The 22,153-nt window shown below is 38.0% G+C and overlaps 1 protein-coding gene across 1 annotated transcript in view; it reads left to right on the top strand.

The window, feature by feature from the left end:
• The window catches only part of SCD5 (stearoyl-CoA desaturase 5), a 76,810-nt gene that overhangs the window by 41,302 nt on the left and 13,355 nt on the right, over positions 1-22,153 (top strand). The window contains exons 2-3 of the mRNA XM_044681301.1: positions 6,607-6,737; positions 11,777-11,982. Coding sequence (XP_044537236.1) covers positions 6,607-6,737; positions 11,777-11,982 — 337 coding nt within the window. The remainder of the gene's footprint in view (positions 1-6,606; positions 6,738-11,776; positions 11,983-22,153) is intronic.

Raw genomic sequence — 22,153 nt, 5'->3', positions numbered from 1 at the left:
TTTTGATTTTAATGCTTTTTTTTTCAAAAACTCCAATTTCCTTCTATTTGATTTTATATTTTTTCTTTCCTTTTTCTTTTGAATTGACTCATGCAACCCCATGACTCAACTGTATATATTGAGCTGATCTGGGTATTTCTTTCTAAATACTCACGTCAGGGGGGATTGTATTTTTATAAAATCCAAGATTAATCGTATTTTTATTATATCCAAGATTTAATTTTTGGTTTTGTTTGAGAAAATTCTCAGGGAAAGAAACTTGCTGATTCCTTAAATCCAGAGAATGAACTGTTTACAGAGAGATGCCTGAAGAACCTACGTTTAATCAAGAGATCCAGAATGAACTTTGGGTTGCAATTGATTGAACTGATGGGGTTTTGTTGCATCAAGTGATCCAGAACGAACTTTGGGTACTAATGAATGGACTGATGGTTTTTGAACAGTTACCTTAATTGTACATGTTATGCTGATTGGGGACTGCCCCCAATTGGTTTCTTGTCAACGCACTTAGCAAAACATTGGTTTTGCTTTCTCTCTTTTCCATTTCCCTCTTATCTCTAACTATTGTAGTTAGAAGGACCTTTGTGGTAGAAGATGTTTGTGTAACATGATCACTTGGGGTGACTAGGCACCCAATGATCATCAGGGGGGATTGTGTAAATAGAAATTAGCTCTATCCCATTAAGAGTCAAAAATCTACTCAACCCAGGCGTGCTAATGATGTCACTCCCACCTCCCTTAGTGGGGAGGGGAGACGAGTTACCCACACGTGACAATAAGTAACAAATCAAGAATAAGGGACTGCCCTTTGGGCAGTCCAAATCAATGTAGAAACTGCCATTTGTCCATTTGAATTAGAGGTGGACCACAGGAAGTGATGAAAGACACATTCTCTTTAAGTAAGTGAGTGAACTTCCTGTGGGGGGCAGTTGTCGTCTGGAACTAGAGGAAGAAGCATCTCCTGAGACCACAGACAGCTTATGCTCTGTATTGTCACGTGGGTAAGTTAGGCTGGCTTCCTTGGCCTAGCTGGGCCAATTCTAAACTCTGCCTATCCGGCTGTTGGGCCTTGCGGCTTACAGCTTCATTTATTTAGACCTCTAACCTCCCTCTTCTCTTTATCCCTACTTACCTTCCTGATTGTAAATAAACTCTTCAACCCGATGCTGACTTGGGTCTGATTTAATTACGGAATCAACTTGAATTGTTGATTCCTGGCGGCCACATAATTTTAATATATAGCTAATAACTAAATTTTAATTCTTACATCTATTACCTCTTTCTTACTTATTTTTCAGTTTGATTTATCTAGATCTGAAAGAGGAATATTTAGATCTCCCACCATTATGGTTTTACTATCTATTTCCTTCTTGAGCTCTGCCAGTTTCTCCTTTATGAATTTGGATGCTATGCCACTTGGTGCATATATATTGAGTAGTGTTATTTCCTCATTGTTTATACTGTCTTTAATCAGGATGTAATGACCTTCCCTGTCTTTTTTAATCATATCTATTTTTACTTTGGCTTTGTCAGAAATCATAATAGCCACTCCTGCCTTCTTTTTCTCATTTGACGCCCAAAAGATTTTGCTCAAGCCCTGAACCTTAAACTTGTGTATGTCCACCCACCTCATATGTGTTTCTTGTAGACAACATATGGTAGGATTTGGGTTTCTAATCCACTCTGCTATTTGCTTCCGTTTTATGGACGAGTTCATCCCATTCACATTCAGAGTTATAATCATCAGTTGTGCATTTGCTGACATTTTCGTATCCTCCCCTATTCCTACCCCCTTTTTCTTATACTGTTTCCTTTTAAACCAGTGGTTTGCTATTAAGCTGCTATCCCTTATCCCCTCCCTTGATTAACTTCCCTTTCTACCCCCTCCCTTATTTTTCCCCTCTTTTTGTTTTTAAAGGCCTTATGAATTCCCTCCCTCTTCTTCTCCCCTCCCTTTTTTTGACCTCCCCACTCCCCTGTTTCCCTTGGTTTATCCCTTCTGACTTTCTCAGAAGGGTTAGATAAGAGTTTTTATGTCCCAATGGATAGTATAGCTACTCTTCCCTCTCCAGGTTGATTACACTGAGAGTAAGGTTTGATTATTACCTCTTAATGCTCTCTTCCTCTCCTTCTTATAATAGTATTTGTCCCCTCTCCTTCCCATGCCCTCTTTGTGTGTAATAGAATATCTTATTTTTCTTATTCACTCAAGTTTCTCTTGGTGTCCCCTGCTATTCACCCCCTCTTTCCCATCCCCCATGTCATCTTAGATTATTTAGTGTTCCACCCTCACCCTGTGAATTATTCTTCTGATTACTATAATAGTGAATACTATAATAGTGAATAGAGTTCACTACAGAGAATTATACATAACATTTCTCTACATAGGAATACAGATAATTAGATCTCACTGAGGCCCTTAAAAAGGGAAATTTAAAAATTATAAGTTTTCTTTCTTTCTCCTCTGTTTCTTATTTACCTTTTCATGTTTCTCTCAATTTTTGTGTTTGGATATCAAACTTTCCATTTAGCCCTGGTCTTTTCTGTGCAAATACTTGGAATTCTTCAATTTTGTTGAATGCCCATACTTTCCCCTGGAAATATATAGTCAATTTTGATGGGTAGTTGATCCGTGGTTGCAGGCCCAGCTCTCTTGCCTTTCTGAATATCGTATTCCAAGCCTTGCGATCTTTTAGCGTGAAGGCTGCCAGATCCTGTGTGATCCTGATTGGTGTTCCTTGATATTTGAATTGTCTCTCTCTGGCTTCTTGTAAGATTTTTTCTATTGCTTGAAAGCTCTTGAATTTGGCAATCATATTTCTGGCCATTTTCTTGTCTGGATCGAATGTCATGGGTGTTCTATGAATCCTTTCAATGTCTATATTGCCCTCTTGTTGTAGGACTTCAGGGCAATTTTGCTGAATAATTTCTGTTAGTATGGAGTCCAGGTTTCTATTAATTTCTGGTTTTTTGGAAGACCAATTATTCTCAAATTGTCTCTTCTAGACCAGTTTTCTTGGTCTGTCACTCTCTCATTGAGATATTTCATATTTCCTTCTATTTTTTCAGTCTTTTGACTTTGTTTTATTTGTTCTTGTTGTCTTGAGAGATCATTAGCTTCTAATTGCTCAATTCTAGCCTTTAGGTACTGGTTTTTGGTTCTAAACTTTTTGTTTTCAGCTATGATCTTTTCAATCTGGACATTTCTGGTGTTCAATTTGCTTATCAGTTCATTTGATTTCTGAGCCTCACTTTCCAATTGCAAGATTCTACCTTTTAAACTGTTATTTTCTTGCCAGATCTCTTCCATCTTCCTCAGAATCTCAGTTTTGAACTCTTCCATAGCTTGTGACCCATTTTCCTTATTTGAGGAGGGACTGGATGCTTGTTTGTTCTCCTCCTCTGTTTGCTCGGTTGTCTGGATTTTCTCTGTGTAAAAGTTGTCGAGTGTTAAAGACTTCTTTTTCTTCTTGTTTATCTTTCTCTTCTGAACTTCCTGAGTCTGGGTAGCCATCATTAGCCCAGCAGCTTCTCAGCTTTATCCTCACGCTCGCGGTCTGTCCACGGTCTTTTGGCTCCTGAGGTCTGAGTTCTGGTTTTTTCCAAGGTCAAGCCCCCTGGTGGACCCCCTTGCTTGATCCTCTACTGGAGGTTCCTTTAACAAGTCTCAGGGTGCTGCTTCCACAGTTGTATACCTGTCTGCACTGGTTCCCCACTCAGGGTTTCAGAGCCTTAGCTCATGGTTGTGTCTGCCTCCACCCATGCCTCCAACTTCACCTGCGTTCTGTGTCTGCACTCAGAGTCTGTGCACGTTCTTTGGCTTTTTGGGGTCCCAAATCTTGCTGCTCTCAGGAACAGGCCCCAGAGCTGCCAATGACTTGATGGATGCCCCAAACTTGCTCTATTTCTTTTTAGCTGGCTTCGGCACTATAGGTGTTGTGTGTGGAGGGAAAGGGGGTGGGGTGGTTGCTCAGCCTGCGATTTAGTGAGAGCTGTTTCACCCCTTTATAGCATGGAAATGTCCCGATTCCACGTACCTTCCACGCTGCACCCTGTTATGGGGTTCCTCTGTTCGTCTGGACTTGTTTTTATGTCCCCTTGAGGAGTCTTGAGGAGTTTCGGTCAGGAGAGGTTAGGAGCTGCTTTTTACTCTGCCGCCATCTTAACCCAGAACCCTGGATATTTGATTTTGATGGAGTATTCTTGTGCTTGGGAGATAAAGAGGGAAGTCGTTTGAGAAAAATCATAGCAAGACCTATATGAATTGATGCAAAGTAAAGGGAGAAGAACCTGGAGGTCATTGCGCATAGCCAGAACAATCTTGTGATGATGATCAACTTGCCTACTCTGATCAATACAATGATCCAAGATAATTTCAAAAGATTCATGATGAAAAATGCTATTCACCTCCAGATAGTTGAAGAACTCTGCAGGCAAACTGAAGTATAATTTTCTCACTTCTTTCTCTTTCTTGCTTTTTTTTGGGGGAAACATACCCAAAATAGAAATATGTTTTATATGATTTCATCTGTATAACTGATATATTGTTTGCCATCTTAGTGGTTCAGGGAGAGAGGGAATTTGGAACTCAAAACTTAAAAAGAAAAGAATGTTAAAAATAAATAATAACTTGAAATGTTTAAAAAAAAAGGGAGTACTGAGGGATTTGGGCAGGGAATTATCCAAGCCAAGATGCAGATCTTTATTAGATAAAAAAGAAAAGTTCCTCATTGGGAGTTTCATACATCAATGAAATTGCAAGTACATCTCTACTCTAACCCTCTACTCCCCAAAAAAAGAAAGAAGGAAAGAAAGAAAATAGTAAGGATGGAAGGAGGAAAGGAAGGAAGAAAGGAAGTTATCTTGGGGACAAATGACATTCCAGCTGTTACTCAATTTTGTTGTATTTCTGATCTATGTATTTCATTACTCAAATGCAAGACAGAGAGATTCTCTTTCTAATTGCTTGTACCTTCCTAGCTGGAGTTATTAATCATTGTATTGATCACAGTAGGCTGGAATTATTGATCCATAATAGTTGCCAAAAGCTGATCTGTACTATCTTAGATACAATAATAGTAAGCAGTTTCTGATGGGAGGAAGTTTGTAACTAAGTTAGTATTAACATTTTTGAAACAGCTACTTCTGGTACCACCTTTTCTTAGCTTTCCATCAAGTCAAATTGGAAAGGAAAACCCTTCTCCAAAAGGGAGGAACCACAGAAGTAACCAGAGAAAAGATTATACTTAAAGAGAGAGAGAAGAGGGAGGAGCTGTCCATGCTGTCCACATGAGGTGGGAGCCCAAAAGAAAGACAATCTAATTTCAGTACTCATTTTCTATCCATCCCACTCCCCCTTAAAAATGTGTTTTGTGGGTGGAATGTTAGGAGCTTTCAGAAACAAAAAACACAAATATGAGGATAACTTAATTTTTTTAAATTTTAATTAAGTAATTAAGAATATTTTCTCGTGCTTACATGATTCATGTTCTTTCCATGAGGATAACTTATTGGGGAGCAGGGATAGAAGAAGGTATAGAGATCAATCTATGTGTATTGATGAATCCATCACCTAGATCTGAAATCCTCTGGTCACAATGAAGTAATGAAACTCCCTTTCATGTTCAGCTTCTTTTCTGTCATTTCCTTCCCATTAACACCATGAGTCAGTTGAATGTGTACCAATAGGATAAACAGATCAGATAATATAAAAACAAAAACCACCCACCAGGGAGTGGCTTAGGGATTTGAGCCAAGAGTTAAAAACTTGGTTCACTATCATGGGCACTTGAAGGTACTTGATTACCAGTTAGAAAATCAGTGCTCATGTTTCGCCTCTAACCTTTTTGAACCTATGGGTTCCATCCGCTTCCCCAACCTAAGTGGAAGTCCTTATTCTACTTTTCTCTAACAAAGTTGGGCCAAACCCTTGTTAGCCCAGTCAAATCCTCACTTGTCCTTTCTACAAAATCCTCAGTAATGTGTCAAGGCACAGAGGATCCATAGTCCATGTATAATGGGAATTTTGTCCTTTCTATTGCTATTCTGATTTGCCCAGAAAGTCTGAATATTTATAGCCAATTTAATTTTTTTCCAAGTTGAAGACCTATAAAAAGAACTAAATTGCATTACTAAGAAATATGTTGTATGTTAATCACATATTTGTGAGTGCTAAAGGGAAGGAGAGAATCTAAAGGGAATTGATTTTTATGAGTCTTTTTAAAAAAATCCTTACCTTTCGCCTTGGAATCAATACTAGCTGCCCCTTTATGACTAAGTCTATTTTTAAATGACTAAGTCTTTAACCCCTACTAAGTTGGTTGTAACTGTTATAGCCTCAATTGGGAAGAAAGAATAGCATGAAAAGATATTTGGGTTACGAAGGTCAGAGTTACCCAGAGAAAGTTTTTTCTGTCCCCAGTGCAAGATTTAGAAGGCTAAATTGATAGAAGGCTACAGTTTCTCAAGTCATTGATTCTTTACTGGAGGAGTCTTCTCCTTGTTCCTGGACAATTTCATGAGTCCTTTCTAAATGGATTTAAAAAAATGAGATTAAGCTAAATTCCTGTCCGTTTATGAGTATTTCCCCTTTCTTCTGTTTTGCAGCATACCTCTGCTTCCTCCTGACAGCTCTCGGGGTGACAGCTGGCGCCCATCGCTTGTGGAGCCACAGATCCTACAAAGCCAAGCTGCCTTTGAGGATATTCCTGGCTGCTGCCAACTCCATGGCTTTCCAGGTGGGAGCTGAACTGCTGGATTCAGACAAAGGTCCAGGGAAGCTGTAGAAGAAGGGATACTACAGCCGACTCAGTTGGGACTTTCTGGGAACATGAAAGGGATGACTAAAGCCTACAGTGCACAGTTTTCAAAACTTTGTGTTTGTACCTCAGACAAAATCATAGCTGTCTACCTCTTGGTGGGGAGGGTTAAGTGACTTCTCTAGGATCACACAGTTAGCAAGTGGCCGAGGCTAGATTTGAACTTAAGAAGGTGAGTCTTCCTGACTTTAGGTCCAGAATTCTACCCACTGTGCCACCTAACTATTCTACACAGTTAAAATATCATGGAATTTTAGAGAAGAGCCTGAAAGCTGATTTAGTCTAACCCTCCCTGGCTTCCTTTCAGTCCCACATAAAATTCCATTTTTTACTTGAAGCCTTCTCCAGCTCCTCCTTTTTCTAAGCCATCCTTGTCACAGCTGATAAAATAAACTTCCCAAAGCACAGGTCTACCCATATCACTCTACTGCTCACAAACCTTCAATGTCTCCCCACTGCCTGCAGAATAAAAATAAAACTCTTTAGCCTGACTTTTAAAGTCCTCCACATTTTCCAGACTAGCCATTCCTTGCACTCAAATACTTCATGTCCTGCCTTGGTATATTTATAGAAGCCTCTTCCTTTGCCTGTAATATATCCCTTCATTACTCAGAATCTTCATCTTCCTTTAGGCAAATCTGGCCTCAGCTATAAGCTATATACAAGTCAATTCACCTATGCTGGCCTCAGTTTACCCATATGTAAAAAGATGCTAATAATATCACCTATCTCCATAGGTGAGGAGGATCAAATGAGATCATATATCTAAAGTGCTTAGCACAGTGCCCAGCACATAGAAGGTGATATATAAATGTTAGTTGTTATTATTATTATCTTCATGAAGCTTTTCCCATTTGTTAGTGTGTTGTTAACCTTAGTTTTCTTCTTGCTGCACTTATTTTTGCATATGCTTAGTTGATCATAAGTTCTTTGATGGCAGAAATTATTTTGCTTTTTGTCTTTGTGTTTCTATCACCTGGTACGCAACAGGGATTTTGTTGATTTGAGCTGTCTGGGACAATGTGGCTTATAAGAGGATGGAGGTGAGGGAGAAGTTAAAAATCATTCCAGATTTTCATGTCTAGGCAACTAGATAGTCAACAAGCATTTACTAATCACTCACTATGTACTAGGTCAGTGATTCCCAAAGTGGGCACCACCGCCCCCTGGTGGGTGGGTGCTGCAGCGATCCAGGGAGGCAGTGATGGACACAGATGCATTTATCTTTCCTATTAATTGCTATTAAAATTTAAAAAATTAATCTCCAGGGGGCTAAGGAATATTTTTTCTGGAAAGGGGGCGGTAGGCCAAAAAAGTTTGGGAACCACTGGGCTAGGCATTGTCCTAAGCCCTGAGGATACAAAGACAGGCAATCCCTGCCCTCCAGGAGCTCACAGTCTAATGGGAGAGACAGCATGAAAATAATTACAAATGTATTAACAAACCATATACTGGTTATATTGTGAAGGAAAACTTGACAGCTGATTAGATAGGGGAGTAAGTGGGTAGGGATTGAGAACAAGGCAGAAGAAGACATCCAGGGTGTCTCTATGTGACCAAAAGAATGGCATTATTCTCAATAGAAATAGGGAAAGTTTGAGGGACAAATATGGGGGGAAGCAATATAACAAGTTTCATTTTGTACATTCTCAATGGCTACGATGTAAAAGGCATGAACAAAAGCATGATCAAACTGAACAGTGCTCAGAATCATTCAACTAGACCCCAAAGAAGAAATGAGGAAATATATCTCTGTCCAGTGTTATCCCAGATGGTCTGGATAGGCTCAAGAGAAAGCCACTTGTTAAATTTTCAGTGTAAGCGTTTACACCTTGGAAATCTTCAGATGCTCAAAAATTAGGGCTTTATTTCTTGATTTGTTAATTATCTAGATTTAATAAAGTGATAGAGAAATTATTAATCATGCACATTAAACTTAAAGTGTGTCAGAGGTACTTTTTTTTTTAGAAAGCCAGTTGTTAAATTTTTACCATCACACCTCTGCCTCTATCTTTTTTTGTGGGGGATGGCATTGTGGAACACTGGACATATTGTCAGAGTGGGTTCACATATAAATCAGTTTCACTGCTCTGCTTTTAAGCTTTTGTTTCTCTTTCTTTTTTTTTTTTTACTCATTCTCCAAAGGATGGGAAAAAGGGATTTTGAAGGAAAAATCTCTAGGGCTTGATAATTTATAGCACCTAAAGGGATAGAGGAGAGGGAGGAGGGGAAAAAAATTCAAAAGTTTTTTATTTTCATTTGTATTTTTTTTCATTCCCAAAGTTTTTAATCTGCGTAACTAATCAATTCAGTCAGTCCAAAAACATATTTTAAGTACTATATGCCAGGCACTATGCTAACTGCTGGAGATATGAAGAAAGGCAAAAGTCCCTGCCCTCTAGGAGTTCACAGTTGAATTGGGAAGAGACAGAATGCAAACAACTTTGTAGGAATCAATAGAGAGAAGTTAATAGAATGAAAAGACAAGGAAAGGCATCAGAATAGGGAAAGGTGGGAGGAGCAAAGGGCTGCTGACCAGGTTCATTCTGTTGAAAATTTCTTATATCTCTTTCCAGTTTTTATGTAAATCTGAACACCTCAAATAAAACTGAATATGCCCTTGTGGTGACCATAAAGCACAAAACCCATCAATGCTCCTTGCTGATATCAGGCAACAAATGTTCTCTTGAAGGCAGCTTTCCAAAAGGCTTAAAATGCTGCCAGGCCCTTGTTTGGGGACTTTCTGGGCCATTCTTACAAATTGTTAATGCCATGTTAATGTTAATAACAAAATGTTATCTGGAGGGAAATCAGGGCTGACCCAAAATAAATAAAATAAAGTACAGAATGTTCTTGTGAATGGTAAAATATTGGCATCTGAACTAGAGCAGATTAAGATAGTCCTCTGTGACTGAAATAAAAAATGTTCCAAGTGAAGCAGGCAGTTCCTAAAGAATTGAGACAACAATGGGTTCTCCTTTTTGTTCTACTGTGTAGAAGTTCCTTTCCTAGACAGGATATCATTGACTCATAAGATGTATATGTGGAATCTTATCACCAAAACTTGTGCCCTTGAACTGACACATAGGGGCAAGTTTCTGTTTTTCCATTGTCTAGAAAGAGAGATATCAAGAATACAAATAGGATTTGTCTCAGCATTGTCACCTGACCTGTCCTGTCACCAAGGACACCTGACAGGCTTTGCCTTTTGGAAATTTAGGAGCGCTTAAAGGACAATCTAAGGGACAGAAGAATTTATGGGCACTATAATAGCTTTTCTGAAGCAAACATCCATTCCTAAGCAATTTATTGGAAAACCAATCAATGTAAAACCGCATATTGAGGGATGAAGCCAAGATAGGAACCCAGTGGAACTCTCCCAACAAACTTTGCAGATCCCTACAACTAGTTCTGAAGACATAAAAAAGCCTGAAGCTTGGCACAGGGCCTCCCCACCCCCAGGTAAACTGTTCAAAGTGAAGAAATGGGCTGGGAAAATGAGCAAACAAGAACAAAAGATCCTGATCATAAAAAGCTACAATGGTGGGAGGGAAGACCAAGACATAAATTTAGAAGATAACCATTTAAAAGCAACTAAACCAAAAACTCTAAATAAAAATACTAATTGGGCTCAAGGCCAGGAAGAATTCCTAGAAAAGTTAGAGAAAAAATGAGAGTGTGGAGGAAAAACCAGGAAAAGGAATGAGAGTGATGCAAGAAAATTATGAAGAGAGAATGAACTATTTGGTAAAAAAAAAGTCTCAAAAATTTTCTGAAGAAAAAACATCTTTAGAAGCAGAAGTAGACAAATAGAAAAAGGGGTATGAAAGCCTGCTGAATAAAATAATCTCTTAACAATTAAAATTGAACCACGTAGAAGCTAATGACTCCATAAGACTTCAAGAATCTTTAAAAGAGTCAAAAGAATGAAAAAATAGAAGAAAATGTGAACTATCTCATTGAAAAAAAACAACTGACCTTGAAAATAGAGAGGAAAGATGATTTAAGAATTACTGGACTATCTGAAAGCCATGATAAAAAGGAAAACTGTTCCAATATCTTAGATCCACAGGGCAAAATAGGACTAATGCCCACTTAGATCTTTTTCCTGCTCAAGGTCAAATTCATACATAGAATTCCTTTCATCCGTGGCAAGAACTTTTATAGATGGGTTATATTTGGCAGTGGTGGTGTTAGAGAAGAGAACAAGTTGACCATCAGTACATTTGTACCATGAATGGAGGGGGAGAAGCATTTCCCAGTAAATCTCGGTTCTCACCCCTGAGGGGGTGGGCTAAAGTGGGGAGGTAGGTCCTTGAAGGATACCACTCTGACAAGATCCTAGGGATAGGTAGCATCCTGGACCTGATCAAACAAATGGAGTTCTGACACATGGCAATGGGCAGGTAGCTGTGAGGCACAAGATATGGGGGCTGTCAGCTACTTTGAGTAAAAAGTGACTCTTTCCATGTCAGCAATTGGAAACAAAACTTTGTTCACTCCATCTTAGCTCTGTTTATGGTAAGGCAAAAAAGGAACCTCCTGAGATGACTATTTGCAAATTGATTCCTTACCCTCAAGTAAAACTTAAAGAAGCTCCCTTGTGGTGATTAGCTTTATAGATAGTTTTTAAAAATGTAATGATTTCTGAGATGTAAATGCCCACAGTGAAAATTTAACAATTGGCTCTTTTTTAAGTAAGTTAGAGCTGGCTCCAGCACACATTCTGCCCTTAACTCAGGTGAATATCTCCCTTGCCTTTGTCCCAGTTGAAAAAATTATTAGTTACGGGTGCTAGGTTTCCTTGAAAACCCACAAAAATATGCCAAGGCTGGGGTGTGTGGTAGGGAATGAAGGGAAATAAGGAAAATGAGACTAAGGATGAAGAAAAGAACTTGCCAGAAGGAGGTCTGGGGATTTCTTTCTCTTTATTCAATGTGCCCTCTCTTCCCTTGCAGAATGACATCTTTGAATGGTCCCGGGATCATCGAGTGCATCACAAGTACTCAGAAACAGATGCTGACCCACACAATGCAAAGCGGGGCTTTTTCTTTTCCCATATTGGGTGGTTATTTGTTCGGAAACACCATGATGTCATTGAAAAAGGGAGAAAGTTAGATCTTACAGACCTCCTTGCTGATCCAGTTGTCCGACTCCAAAGAAAGTAAGTGGATATTGATGTCATGAGGTGTCTTGCTCACATAAGGTAGCAAGAGAGTAGAGCAGTTGAGAAGTCCCTTTTGTAAAATGAGACATTTTAAAATCCTGTTTAAGAGGGTCATAATTACTTAGTTCCACATAAAAAATTTTTTTTTCCTTTTAGGACATTTGCTCTCAGTTTCCATTTTTAAATTATAATTAATTTCCTTTAGGACTAATTTCATTTCCCCTCTATTCTTTTGTGTTAGGCAGAACTTACAGCTTTCTCTCCTTCCGTCTCTTCCCACTGCCTCATTCCTGTGGAACCTGCCTCCTATCCTCATCATGACTCCTAGATCTTTTCTCTCTCCCTTTTCTTTTAGTCCATTACCCCTTAGGGATTACCTGAGTTGAGTGGTTGGAATCAGCTAGAGCAGAAAATTACATTTTTTAGGAGGAACATTAACACTTAGGAAAAGGAAAAAGCTACATATCAGAGCTTGATTTATTGTTTCATCCGTGGTCCAAACCAGCAAAATTCTGTTGCCTCCTGTTTTTGCACTCATGGGGAGAGCTAAGACTGGTTTGTAATTAAAATTGATTTCTCTAATCTACAATTGAGAAAGTGATGGAGAAAATATTAATGATACAAATTAAACTTAAATGTAGGTCTTGGTTTTCAGGAAGCAGGTTATTAAACATTTACTAGCAAACCCCTGGTCACCTCTGACTCTTCTTTCCCTTTATCTAATTAATAAATCCCCTTGATTCTTTTTCTGGTTGTTTTCTTTTTTTAATTCAATTTTCTTTTATTTTCAAGTGAACATTCTCTCCCTTCCTCCTTCCTTTATTGAGAAAGTAATAGAGTTAAATATGTATAATCAAGCAAATCAAAGTTCCTCATTTTGGCCAATTCCTATTGATCCTATTTCCATTCTCTCCTCACTCATACTGCCATCATTCACATTCAGATTCTTGTCACTTTTCACTCTATATTATTATAAAAGCCTTTTAACTGGTCTTCCTGCTTTCAGTGTGCATCCCAACCCTTAAAAAACCAGTCTGTGTCCTAACATATTACCTACCCTCCTGTTCAAAAAATCTCATTAGTACCCTGTTGCCTAATGAGATAAAAGCCAAACTTCCCAGCCTGGTTCCCTACAGTCTAAGCCACATTTCCAGCCACATTTTTATGCTCCTTATATTCATGAGCCAAATCCAATTGAGCTGCTAACTGTTCTTCAAGTCGTGGAGTACTCTTCTGGCTCTGAATATCCGAGCAGCCCATGCATGAGAGTTACAAGCCTTTTCTCCTCTCAAGGTCCAGCTCAGAAACCATCTCTTCCATGATTCCTTCTCTAGTATCCCTTAGCCCCATAAACCATCTCTCCCCTTACTTGATCTTCTCTCAAATTTTATTAGAGAATTTTGCTAAGATTCCTCCTCCAAGTCAGTAAAACTCGGTTTTACTGATATACCCCAGTTCCCAAAATGCATGTATTCTAAGGCTTAACTCACCCAAAGACTGGGCCTTGGCCCCCTCCCTAGCTGCTTAAGCTTTTATGGCACAGTTAAAGTTAGCTTTCTCTTTCCTTATGCATCAACTCGGAAAATCTCTTAATTTTAGTCCACCACTGCCTTGCCTCGCCATGATGTGGCAATCTCCTATTAGCACTGCATCCACTCTTTGTCTAAAACTCTATCATTTTAAGCCCTGAGTGGCTTGAGTGCCTTGATCTTCAAGATACTAGATTGCCTGCACTGCTGGGGACAGTGTGTGGTGGTGGTGGCCGGGCATGCACCTCAGCTGTTTCCCATTAGCATTAATTCTCTTCCCATGACTGCTTTTCCCTCTCTTCAGGAACAGTTCCTTCCCTCTTTGCCCTGGGTCTCTTTTACATCAAAGTGATTTGCAAACAATTCAGATAAATTCTCCCTCTCCCCCCTCCTTGCCCCACATTAAAGGCTCCTTTAGGTTTGATACTGTCATTTTTCATTTCTTTTTATTCCTCACACATAGCACAGTGCTTTGCCACTCAGTAGGCTCTTAATTGGTGTTCGCTGAAGCTCATTTAGTATGCAACTAGTAATAGTTACATAACGACAAGTTTATGAAACAGCCCTGAACAAATAGGTTGTTTTTATGGGCAACAATGCCTTTGAACAACAGTCAGACCCAAGATTAATTTGGCTTCTTAGGATATGCCATTTTGAAAACTCCTTCCAGTTCATTAGTATGAATTGAGTCATGTGTGATCATCCTCTGGGCTTATTTGAGTATAAAAAGGGAAGGTATATTTTACTTTATTTATTTATATATTTTGGCATTAGAAAAGTGTATTTTATTTTTTTTAAATTTAAATATTTTATTTTTTTAGAAAAATTTTCCATAGTTACATGATTTTTGTTTTTACTTTCCCCTTCACCAACACCCCCATATCCCATGCACATTTCCATGGTTTTAACATGTGTGATCAATCAAGACTTATTTACATATTATTGATAGTTGCATTGGTGTGGTTGTTTCGAGTCTACATCCCCAACCATGTCTGCATCAACCCATGTATTCAAGCAGTTGTTTTTCTTCTGTGTTTCCACTCCTGCAGTTCTTCCTCTGAATGTGGGTAGCGTTCTTTTCTATAAATCCCTCAGAATTGTTATGGATCATTGCATTGCTGCTAGTACAGAAGTCCATCACATTTGATTTTACCACAGTGTATTAGTCTCTGTGTACAATGTTCTTCTGGCTCTGCTCCTTTCACGCTGCATCAATTCCTGGAGGTCTTTCCAGTTCACATGGAATTCCTCCAGTTTATTATTCCTTTGAGCACAATAGTATTCCATCACCAGCATATACCACAGTTTGTTCAGCCATTCCCCAATTGAAGTGCATACCCTTGTTTTCCAGTTTTTTGCCACCACAAAAAGCGCAGCTATAAATATTTTGTACCTGTCTCTTTATCTATGATCTCTTTGGGGTACAAAAACAGCAATGGTATGGCTGGATCAAAGGACAGGCAGTCTTTTAGAACTCTTTGGGCATAGTTCCAAATTGTCATCCAGAATGGTTGGATCAGTTCACAACTCCACCAGCAATGCATTAATGTCCCAATTTTGCCACATCCCCTCCAACATTCATTACTCTTCCCGTCTATCATTTTAGCCAATATGCTAGGTGTGAGGTGATGCCTCAGAGTTGTTTTGATTTGCATTTCTCTAATTATTAGAGATTTAGAACACTTTCTCATGTGCTTATTGATACTTTTGATTTCTTTATCTGAAAATTGCCTATTCCTGTCCCTTGCCCATTTATCAATTGGGGAGCAGCTTGATTTTTTTATACAATTGATTTAGCTCCTTATGTAATTAGACCTCTGTCAGAGTTTTTTGTAATAAAGATTTCTTGACATTTTGTTGTTTCCCTTCTGATTTTGGTTGCATTGTTTTTGTTTGTACAAAACCTTTTTAATTTAATATAATCAGTTCCACTGAGTTATACCTGTATCAAAACCTATTTCCATGTTATTCATATCTGCAAGAGAGTGATCTTTTAACATCAAAACCCTAATCATATCCCTATTGAACTACATAATTGATCTCATATTTTTCTAATTCATTTTTGTTTCCACAGGTCTTTCTTTGGATGTAGATAGCATTCTTTCTCCTAAGTTCCTCTGGATTGTCCTGGAACATTGCATTGCTGCTAGTAGAGAAGTCCATTACGTTAGATTGTGTCATAATGTGTCTTTGAGTACAATATTCTCCTGGTTCTGCTCCTTCCACTCTGCATCAATTCCTGGAGGTCATTCTAGTTCACATGGAATTCCTCCAGTTCATTATTCCTTTTAGCACAATAGTATTCCATCACCAACAGATACCACAATTTGTTTAGCCATTTCCAATCGAAGGGCATCCCCTCATTTTCTAATTTTTTTGCTACCACAAAGAGCCCGGCTATAAATATTTTTGTACAAGTCTTTTTCCTTATTATCTCATTGGGGTTCAAACCCAGCAGTGGTATGGTTGGATCAAAGGGCATGCAGTATTTTATAGACCTTTGTGCATAGTTCCAAATTGCCCTCCAGAATGGTTGGACCAATTCACAACTCCACCAGCAGTTTATTAATGTCCAAATTTTGCCACAACCCCTCCAATATTTATCCCTTTCCTTTGCTGTCATATTTGGCCAGTCTGCTAGGTGTAAGGTGGTACCTCAGAGTTGTTTTAATTTGCATTTCCCTAATCAGGAGGGATTTAGAACACTTTTTCATGTGCTTATTGATAGTTTTGATTTTAGCATGTGAAAACTTCCTATTCATGTCCCTTGACCATTTGTCAATTCGGGAATGGCTTGATTTTTTTGTAAATTTTACTTAGTTCCTTATATATTTGGGAAATTAAACCTTTGTCAAAGAGGTTTCTTTCTTTCTCTCTCTCTCTCTCTCTCTCTCTCTCTCTCTCTCTCTCTCTCTCTCTCTCTCTCTCTCTCCTTCTTTCTTTCTTTGAATAAAACCTTTACCTTCCATCTTGTAGTCAATACTGTGTATTGGCTCCTAGGCAGAAGAGTGGTAAGGGCTAGGTAATGGAGGTCAAGTGACTTGCCCAGGGTCACACAGCTGGGAAGTGTCTGAGACCAGATTTGAACCTAGGACCTCCCGTCTCTAGGCCTGGCTCTCAATCCATTGAGCTACCCAGCTGCCCCCTGTCAGAGAGTTGTCTTATAAAAATGTTCTCCCAGTTGGTTGATTTCCTAGTGAGATACTTTCTAACAGTTGACAAAAAGAAGTTTGTGGACCGTAGTAGGGAAATTATATTCTGCAAAGATACAGCATTATATAATTTTTGTGTTGAACATCTTTCCAAGTTCTGTACTGCCAATGCTTGCATTGTGTCTGATTATATATATATATATATATATAGTTCTTTTGATTCTTTTGCTTAGTATCACTTCATTCAAATCTCTTGTTTCTCAGAATTCTTCATATTTAATGGCACATATACTAGACTTGGAGTCAGGAAGACTCCTCTTCCTGGTTTCAAATCAGTCCTCAGACACTTATTAGTTGTGTGACCCTGGGCAAGTCACTTAACTCTTTTGTCCTCAGTTTCCTCATCTGAAAATGAGCTGGAGAAGAAAACGGCAAACCACTCTAGTATCTTTGCTAATAAAGTCCTAAATGGAGTCATGAAGAGTAGGACACGACTGAAAAGCAACAACAATATTCTATTATATTCATTCATACACCGGAATTTGATCAACCATCCCTCAAATTTGGGATACAAATTTTGTTTCTAACTTTTTGTTATCACAAATTATGCTGCTTTTTGTTGTTTTTTCTTTCATTGTTGTTGCTCAGATGAATATTTTCTTTCAGCCTCTTTGGGAGATAGTCCCAAGGAATAGAATCTCTTGGTCAAAGGGTAGGAATTATTTAGTAATTGTTTTCTTGACTAATTCCAAATATATTCTAGAAGAGTTGAACAAATTCTCATTTCTATCAGCAGTGAATTAGCAGGTCTGTCTTTCAACAGTGCCCCCCAAACAATGAGTTTTTTTCATTTTTCAGTATCTCAGATTGTTTAATTTGTATTTCTTATAGTATTAGTGGTTCTGTACATATTTAGGTGATAACTATATATTTCAACTGCATTTTAAAATACAACATCTATCAGGGAATGACTCTTAATTTTATAGATTTGTGTCAATCTTCAAAAAACCAATTTTTAATGGTAGGCTTTTATCAGAGCTATCTAATACTAAAAATTTCCAAAGTCCATATTCTTTTGAATTTAATTGAAATTATTTTATTTGTGCAAGAGCTATAAAAAATTTTATAATTGATATAATTGATATTGTTTGTGACACCTTCTATCCAGTATCTGGTTACAAGATTTCCCCCTATCCATATCAATGGAAGATATAATCTTTCATTCTCCTCTAATTTTTTAAATATATTTTTATCTATATTGTTGACCAATTTGGAATTTATGTGTGATCTAACCCCCTCTTTTTTTAAACCAGTTTTCCCAACAGATTATATTGAACAAGAAAATCTCTTCCCCAGTAATTTGCCTATATGGGCTTATTCAATATTAAACTATGTGCCCTTTGGATTTTGAATATTGCTTATTTACTTTCCTGTTTTATCTACTACCATAGAGTGTTGATATTTCCTGCTTTGTAATATAGTTTGCAAGCTGATAGTATCAAACCATTTCTTTTCTCTTATACTTTTGATCTTTTATTCTCCAAGTGAAAATTAAATGTTTTCTCTAATTCTATAAATAATTCCTTTACTAATTTATTTGGCATAGAATTAAATCTGTAGAAAAATCTGAGAGGTATTACTTTATTGACATGACCAAGGCATGAATATTAAATATGTCTAAATATTTAGGTGTCCTTTTTTTCATAAAATTGATTTGTCATTATATTCATATAAATCTTTTATGTTTTGGCAAGTTTGTTCCAAGATTTATAATGTATTTTGTTGTTATCTTAAATGAAATTTCTCTTTAGGAATTCAGAAGAGGGTAACCAGAAGGGCAAAGTTCCTTGAATTCATAACAGATGAGGATAGATTCATGGGAAACATAGTTGCTATCTTTACATATTTAAGGGGCTATCACTGGAGGAGAGATTGGACTTGTTCTGTTTGGCTAAAATAGGCAGAATCTTTAACAGTTAAAACTACCTAAAAAATGGAATTGACTGCCTTAAGGAGATAGTAGGTTCTGTTATAATAATGATACTCCTCTACTAGATGTATGTAGATGAAGTATAGAGAGAGGATGGAATGACACCTCCCTCCTTTATAACAGTTGCCCAGGCAGGATCCTGCAGGTCAAAGGATGATATCCCCTCAGGACCCACCTGGGGTTAATTGATATTATTTAATAGGCTCTTTAGTTGGGTAATGTTGGTATCTGACTGCATCTCTCCCTTCCCAAAGAAGCCTTGAATAACCACTTCAGGAAGGTACTTTAAACTTTGATTGTATTTAACAAAAGGATAATGGGATTGGATAGAGGTATTGGGAGACCCTAGCTAAAATGATAATGATGAATCTCTAAACTGCAGGTAAGTGAATGAATTAAGATGATAGCTTCTCTCTGGTACAGCCTGGCCAGAGCCACACCAGAGTAGGCAAACTGCTGTATAATCTTTCAGCTTCTTCACTAGATGATAAGCCTAACCAGTTTGAGATATCCACCCCTTTCCACCCTCTTCTTCTCCTGCCCACTTCCCAGATCCCTCCCGGGCCCTGGGAACCCTAGATAACTAAGATGATTGACTTCCTAATATCTAGGGACAGTAGAATCAGAGATGATGGTCTGGGTACAGGTTGTTGATGGTACAGGAACAAACAGGAGGAGCTTGCAAGGTTGAGTCAGCAAGTTTCAATCCCACAAAAGACCAGGATTCACTGATCTCAGGTCTCAGGGAAAGAAAGGAACCCCTGCCAGGGCTGCCGGGGTGGTTTTATACCCCCTGGGCCAACTGCCATCTCCTGTGTCCGCACACCTCTCTGGGAACATTCCGACATCCAACTGATCCACCTGTCAATCACAGTGTGGACTCCTGGCTCCCAGAGATTCAATATAACGGTTCCCACCTCTTGGGAGTCTTCAAACATGCTAAGACCATTACTTGTCAGATATATTATAGTAGGGAAATGAGAGGTTGTCCCTCGATTGGGGAATGGCTGAACAAACTGTGGTATATGATGCTGCTGGAATACTATTGTGCTATAAGGAATCTTGCTTGATTTCTTCAAGAACTGGAAAGACCTATATGAACTGATGTGGAGTGAAATGAGCAGAACCAGGAGAACACTATACACAGAAACATTTTAGGACAATCAAATGTAATAGACTTTGCTACTAATAGCATGCAATGATCCAGAACAATCCCAAGGGTCTTATGAGAAAGAATCCTATCCACATATAGAGAAAGAATGGTTGGAGAAGAAATGCAGAAGAAAACATGATTTATCACTTGTTTATATGGGTATGTGACTTGGGGTTTTGGTTTTAAAAGATTGCTCTATTACAGAAATGAATAATATGGAAATAGGTTCTAAGCGATAATATATGTATAACCTAGTGGAATTGTTTGTCACTTCTGGGAAGGGGGAGGGAAGAGAAGAGAGAAAGAACATGAAACATGGAAAAATAAAATTATTTTTAAAAAAATAAATTTTTCCTTAAAACAAACTTAAATTAGCTTCTTTGTAACTTCTACCCAATGAGAGTTTTGCCCACTAGGACAAAGAAAAACAAGCATAATTTCTCTTCTACATGACATCCAGATTAAAGATAATAATCTAAATTCCTCTTTGTTTTATTTTCATACAACCTCCTGTCTTGCTCTAATACACTGAGTCACACACACACGTATATATATATTATATATGTATATATATTAATGTTTTATTGATGTTCTTTTCTTTAAAATTTTTTTATCTTACTAACTCTCCTCCCCCTAATAGAAGCCCTCACTTGTAACAAATAAATCTAGTCAAGCAAAACAAGTCAACACATTAGCCATATCAGAAAATACCTAATTTTGCACATTGGGTCTATCACCATCCTGCCAAGAGGCATGCTTCATCATTAGTCTTTTAGGATTGCAATTGGTCACTGTTTTGATCAGAGCTTTGAAATCCCTTCCATTTAACTGTTCTTGAGCTGCTGGTTATGACAGTCACACAAACAGCATGGTTTTCTCAGCCAATTCACACCACCCTTGGCTTAGTCACTCCGGTAAGCCTTTCAGGGCTACAAAATCCCAATTCTTGGTTGAATGGAATTTGAAAAAAAGCCATCATCTGTTTTTTATTTGGACAAAAGAAACATCTCAGTGTCTTTCATTAAATCTCTAGACTACATAGAACATCCGGGTAATCGTTTTTCTTAAGGGGAATCTATAAGAGACAGATGTCAGTAAGGATAGTGGATTTTGTTTGAGTCACTGGGGATGTTTTGACAAATCACATTATGTCACCACTCAGACTCATTTTATCTATGTGACAGGCTTGTTATTATTACATAGGGAAATTTAGTGTTTGAAATGAATAACTTGGACGGGGAGAGGAATCCAAAGCTATTTCTTGGCAAAGTTAATAGCTTGATGGGCTATCATCTTCTTTTGTCTTTGCTCCTAATGCATGGGGTTAGATACAGCTTTCATTTTACTCTACCACATTAAATATAAACTCTTTAAGCTATTATTCAAAGCCTTTTACATGTCTGCATAAAATGTTTTACCTTTTTTAGGAATCTGTCTAACCCTATGTTCTTATTGTTAATTTGTTCCAAGTCATGTCTGATTCTTCATGATTCTATTTGAGGTTTTCTTGGTAAAGATACAGGAATGGTTTGCCATTTCTTTCACCAGTTCATTTTATAGATGAGGAAAGTAAGGCAAATAGGGATAATGATTCACCTGGAGTCATACAGTTAGCAAGTATATGAGGCTGGATTTGAACTCAAGTCTTCCTGATTCTAGGTCTGATGCCCCACCCACTGCCCATTGCATCACCTAGCTGCCCTATCTCTAAGATAACATTTTTTCCCCTAAGATAACATTTTAATGGATTTGTTAGGATCTTACTCTACAGGAGAAAGGAATTCTCCAAACTATTTTATATCTGACTCTAATATGGCTCAGTACAGATGGGAAGGGCCAAATGAACTTTTTTTTTTACTAGTCTGGGGTCAAGTATACAAAAAGCTCAGGAAATAAATGAACAAAATAATTGAATATGTGAGATGACTTGAGATATTCTATCTCTCTATTTGGGTTGCCTAGAAAATGAATTAGAGGTTGAAAGTATTCTATGAGTATACATACACTCAAAACTAAAAACATGTTATACTAGTTAACCAGACACAGTTTAAGTCAAAGGCAGTTCTGAAACATCGGAGTAATAAGTCCCAATAGAATATTTTCTCCATCATCCTGAAGTGTAATCTCCCATAAATAAATACACCATCAGTAGAAGGAGTAAATGGGCATAGAAATAATGCATGGGAACACACCTACCAGGAACATATGTGATCAAGACACACATATAGAATACTACAAGACCACTGATGTCTTCTAGTGATGTCATAATCCCTTTTGAGCCTGGTCTCTGCTGGAGTTATGCCTGGACATTGCATTGCATTGTAGCATATCTATGGCACACCTC

Source organism: Gracilinanus agilis, chromosome 6 (genome assembly GCF_016433145.1).
Source record: "Gracilinanus agilis isolate LMUSP501 chromosome 6, AgileGrace, whole genome shotgun sequence".
NCBI classification, from domain to species: Eukaryota; Metazoa; Chordata; class Mammalia; order Didelphimorphia; family Didelphidae; genus Gracilinanus; species Gracilinanus agilis.
This window is presented reverse-complemented; position numbering and strand designations above follow the sequence as displayed.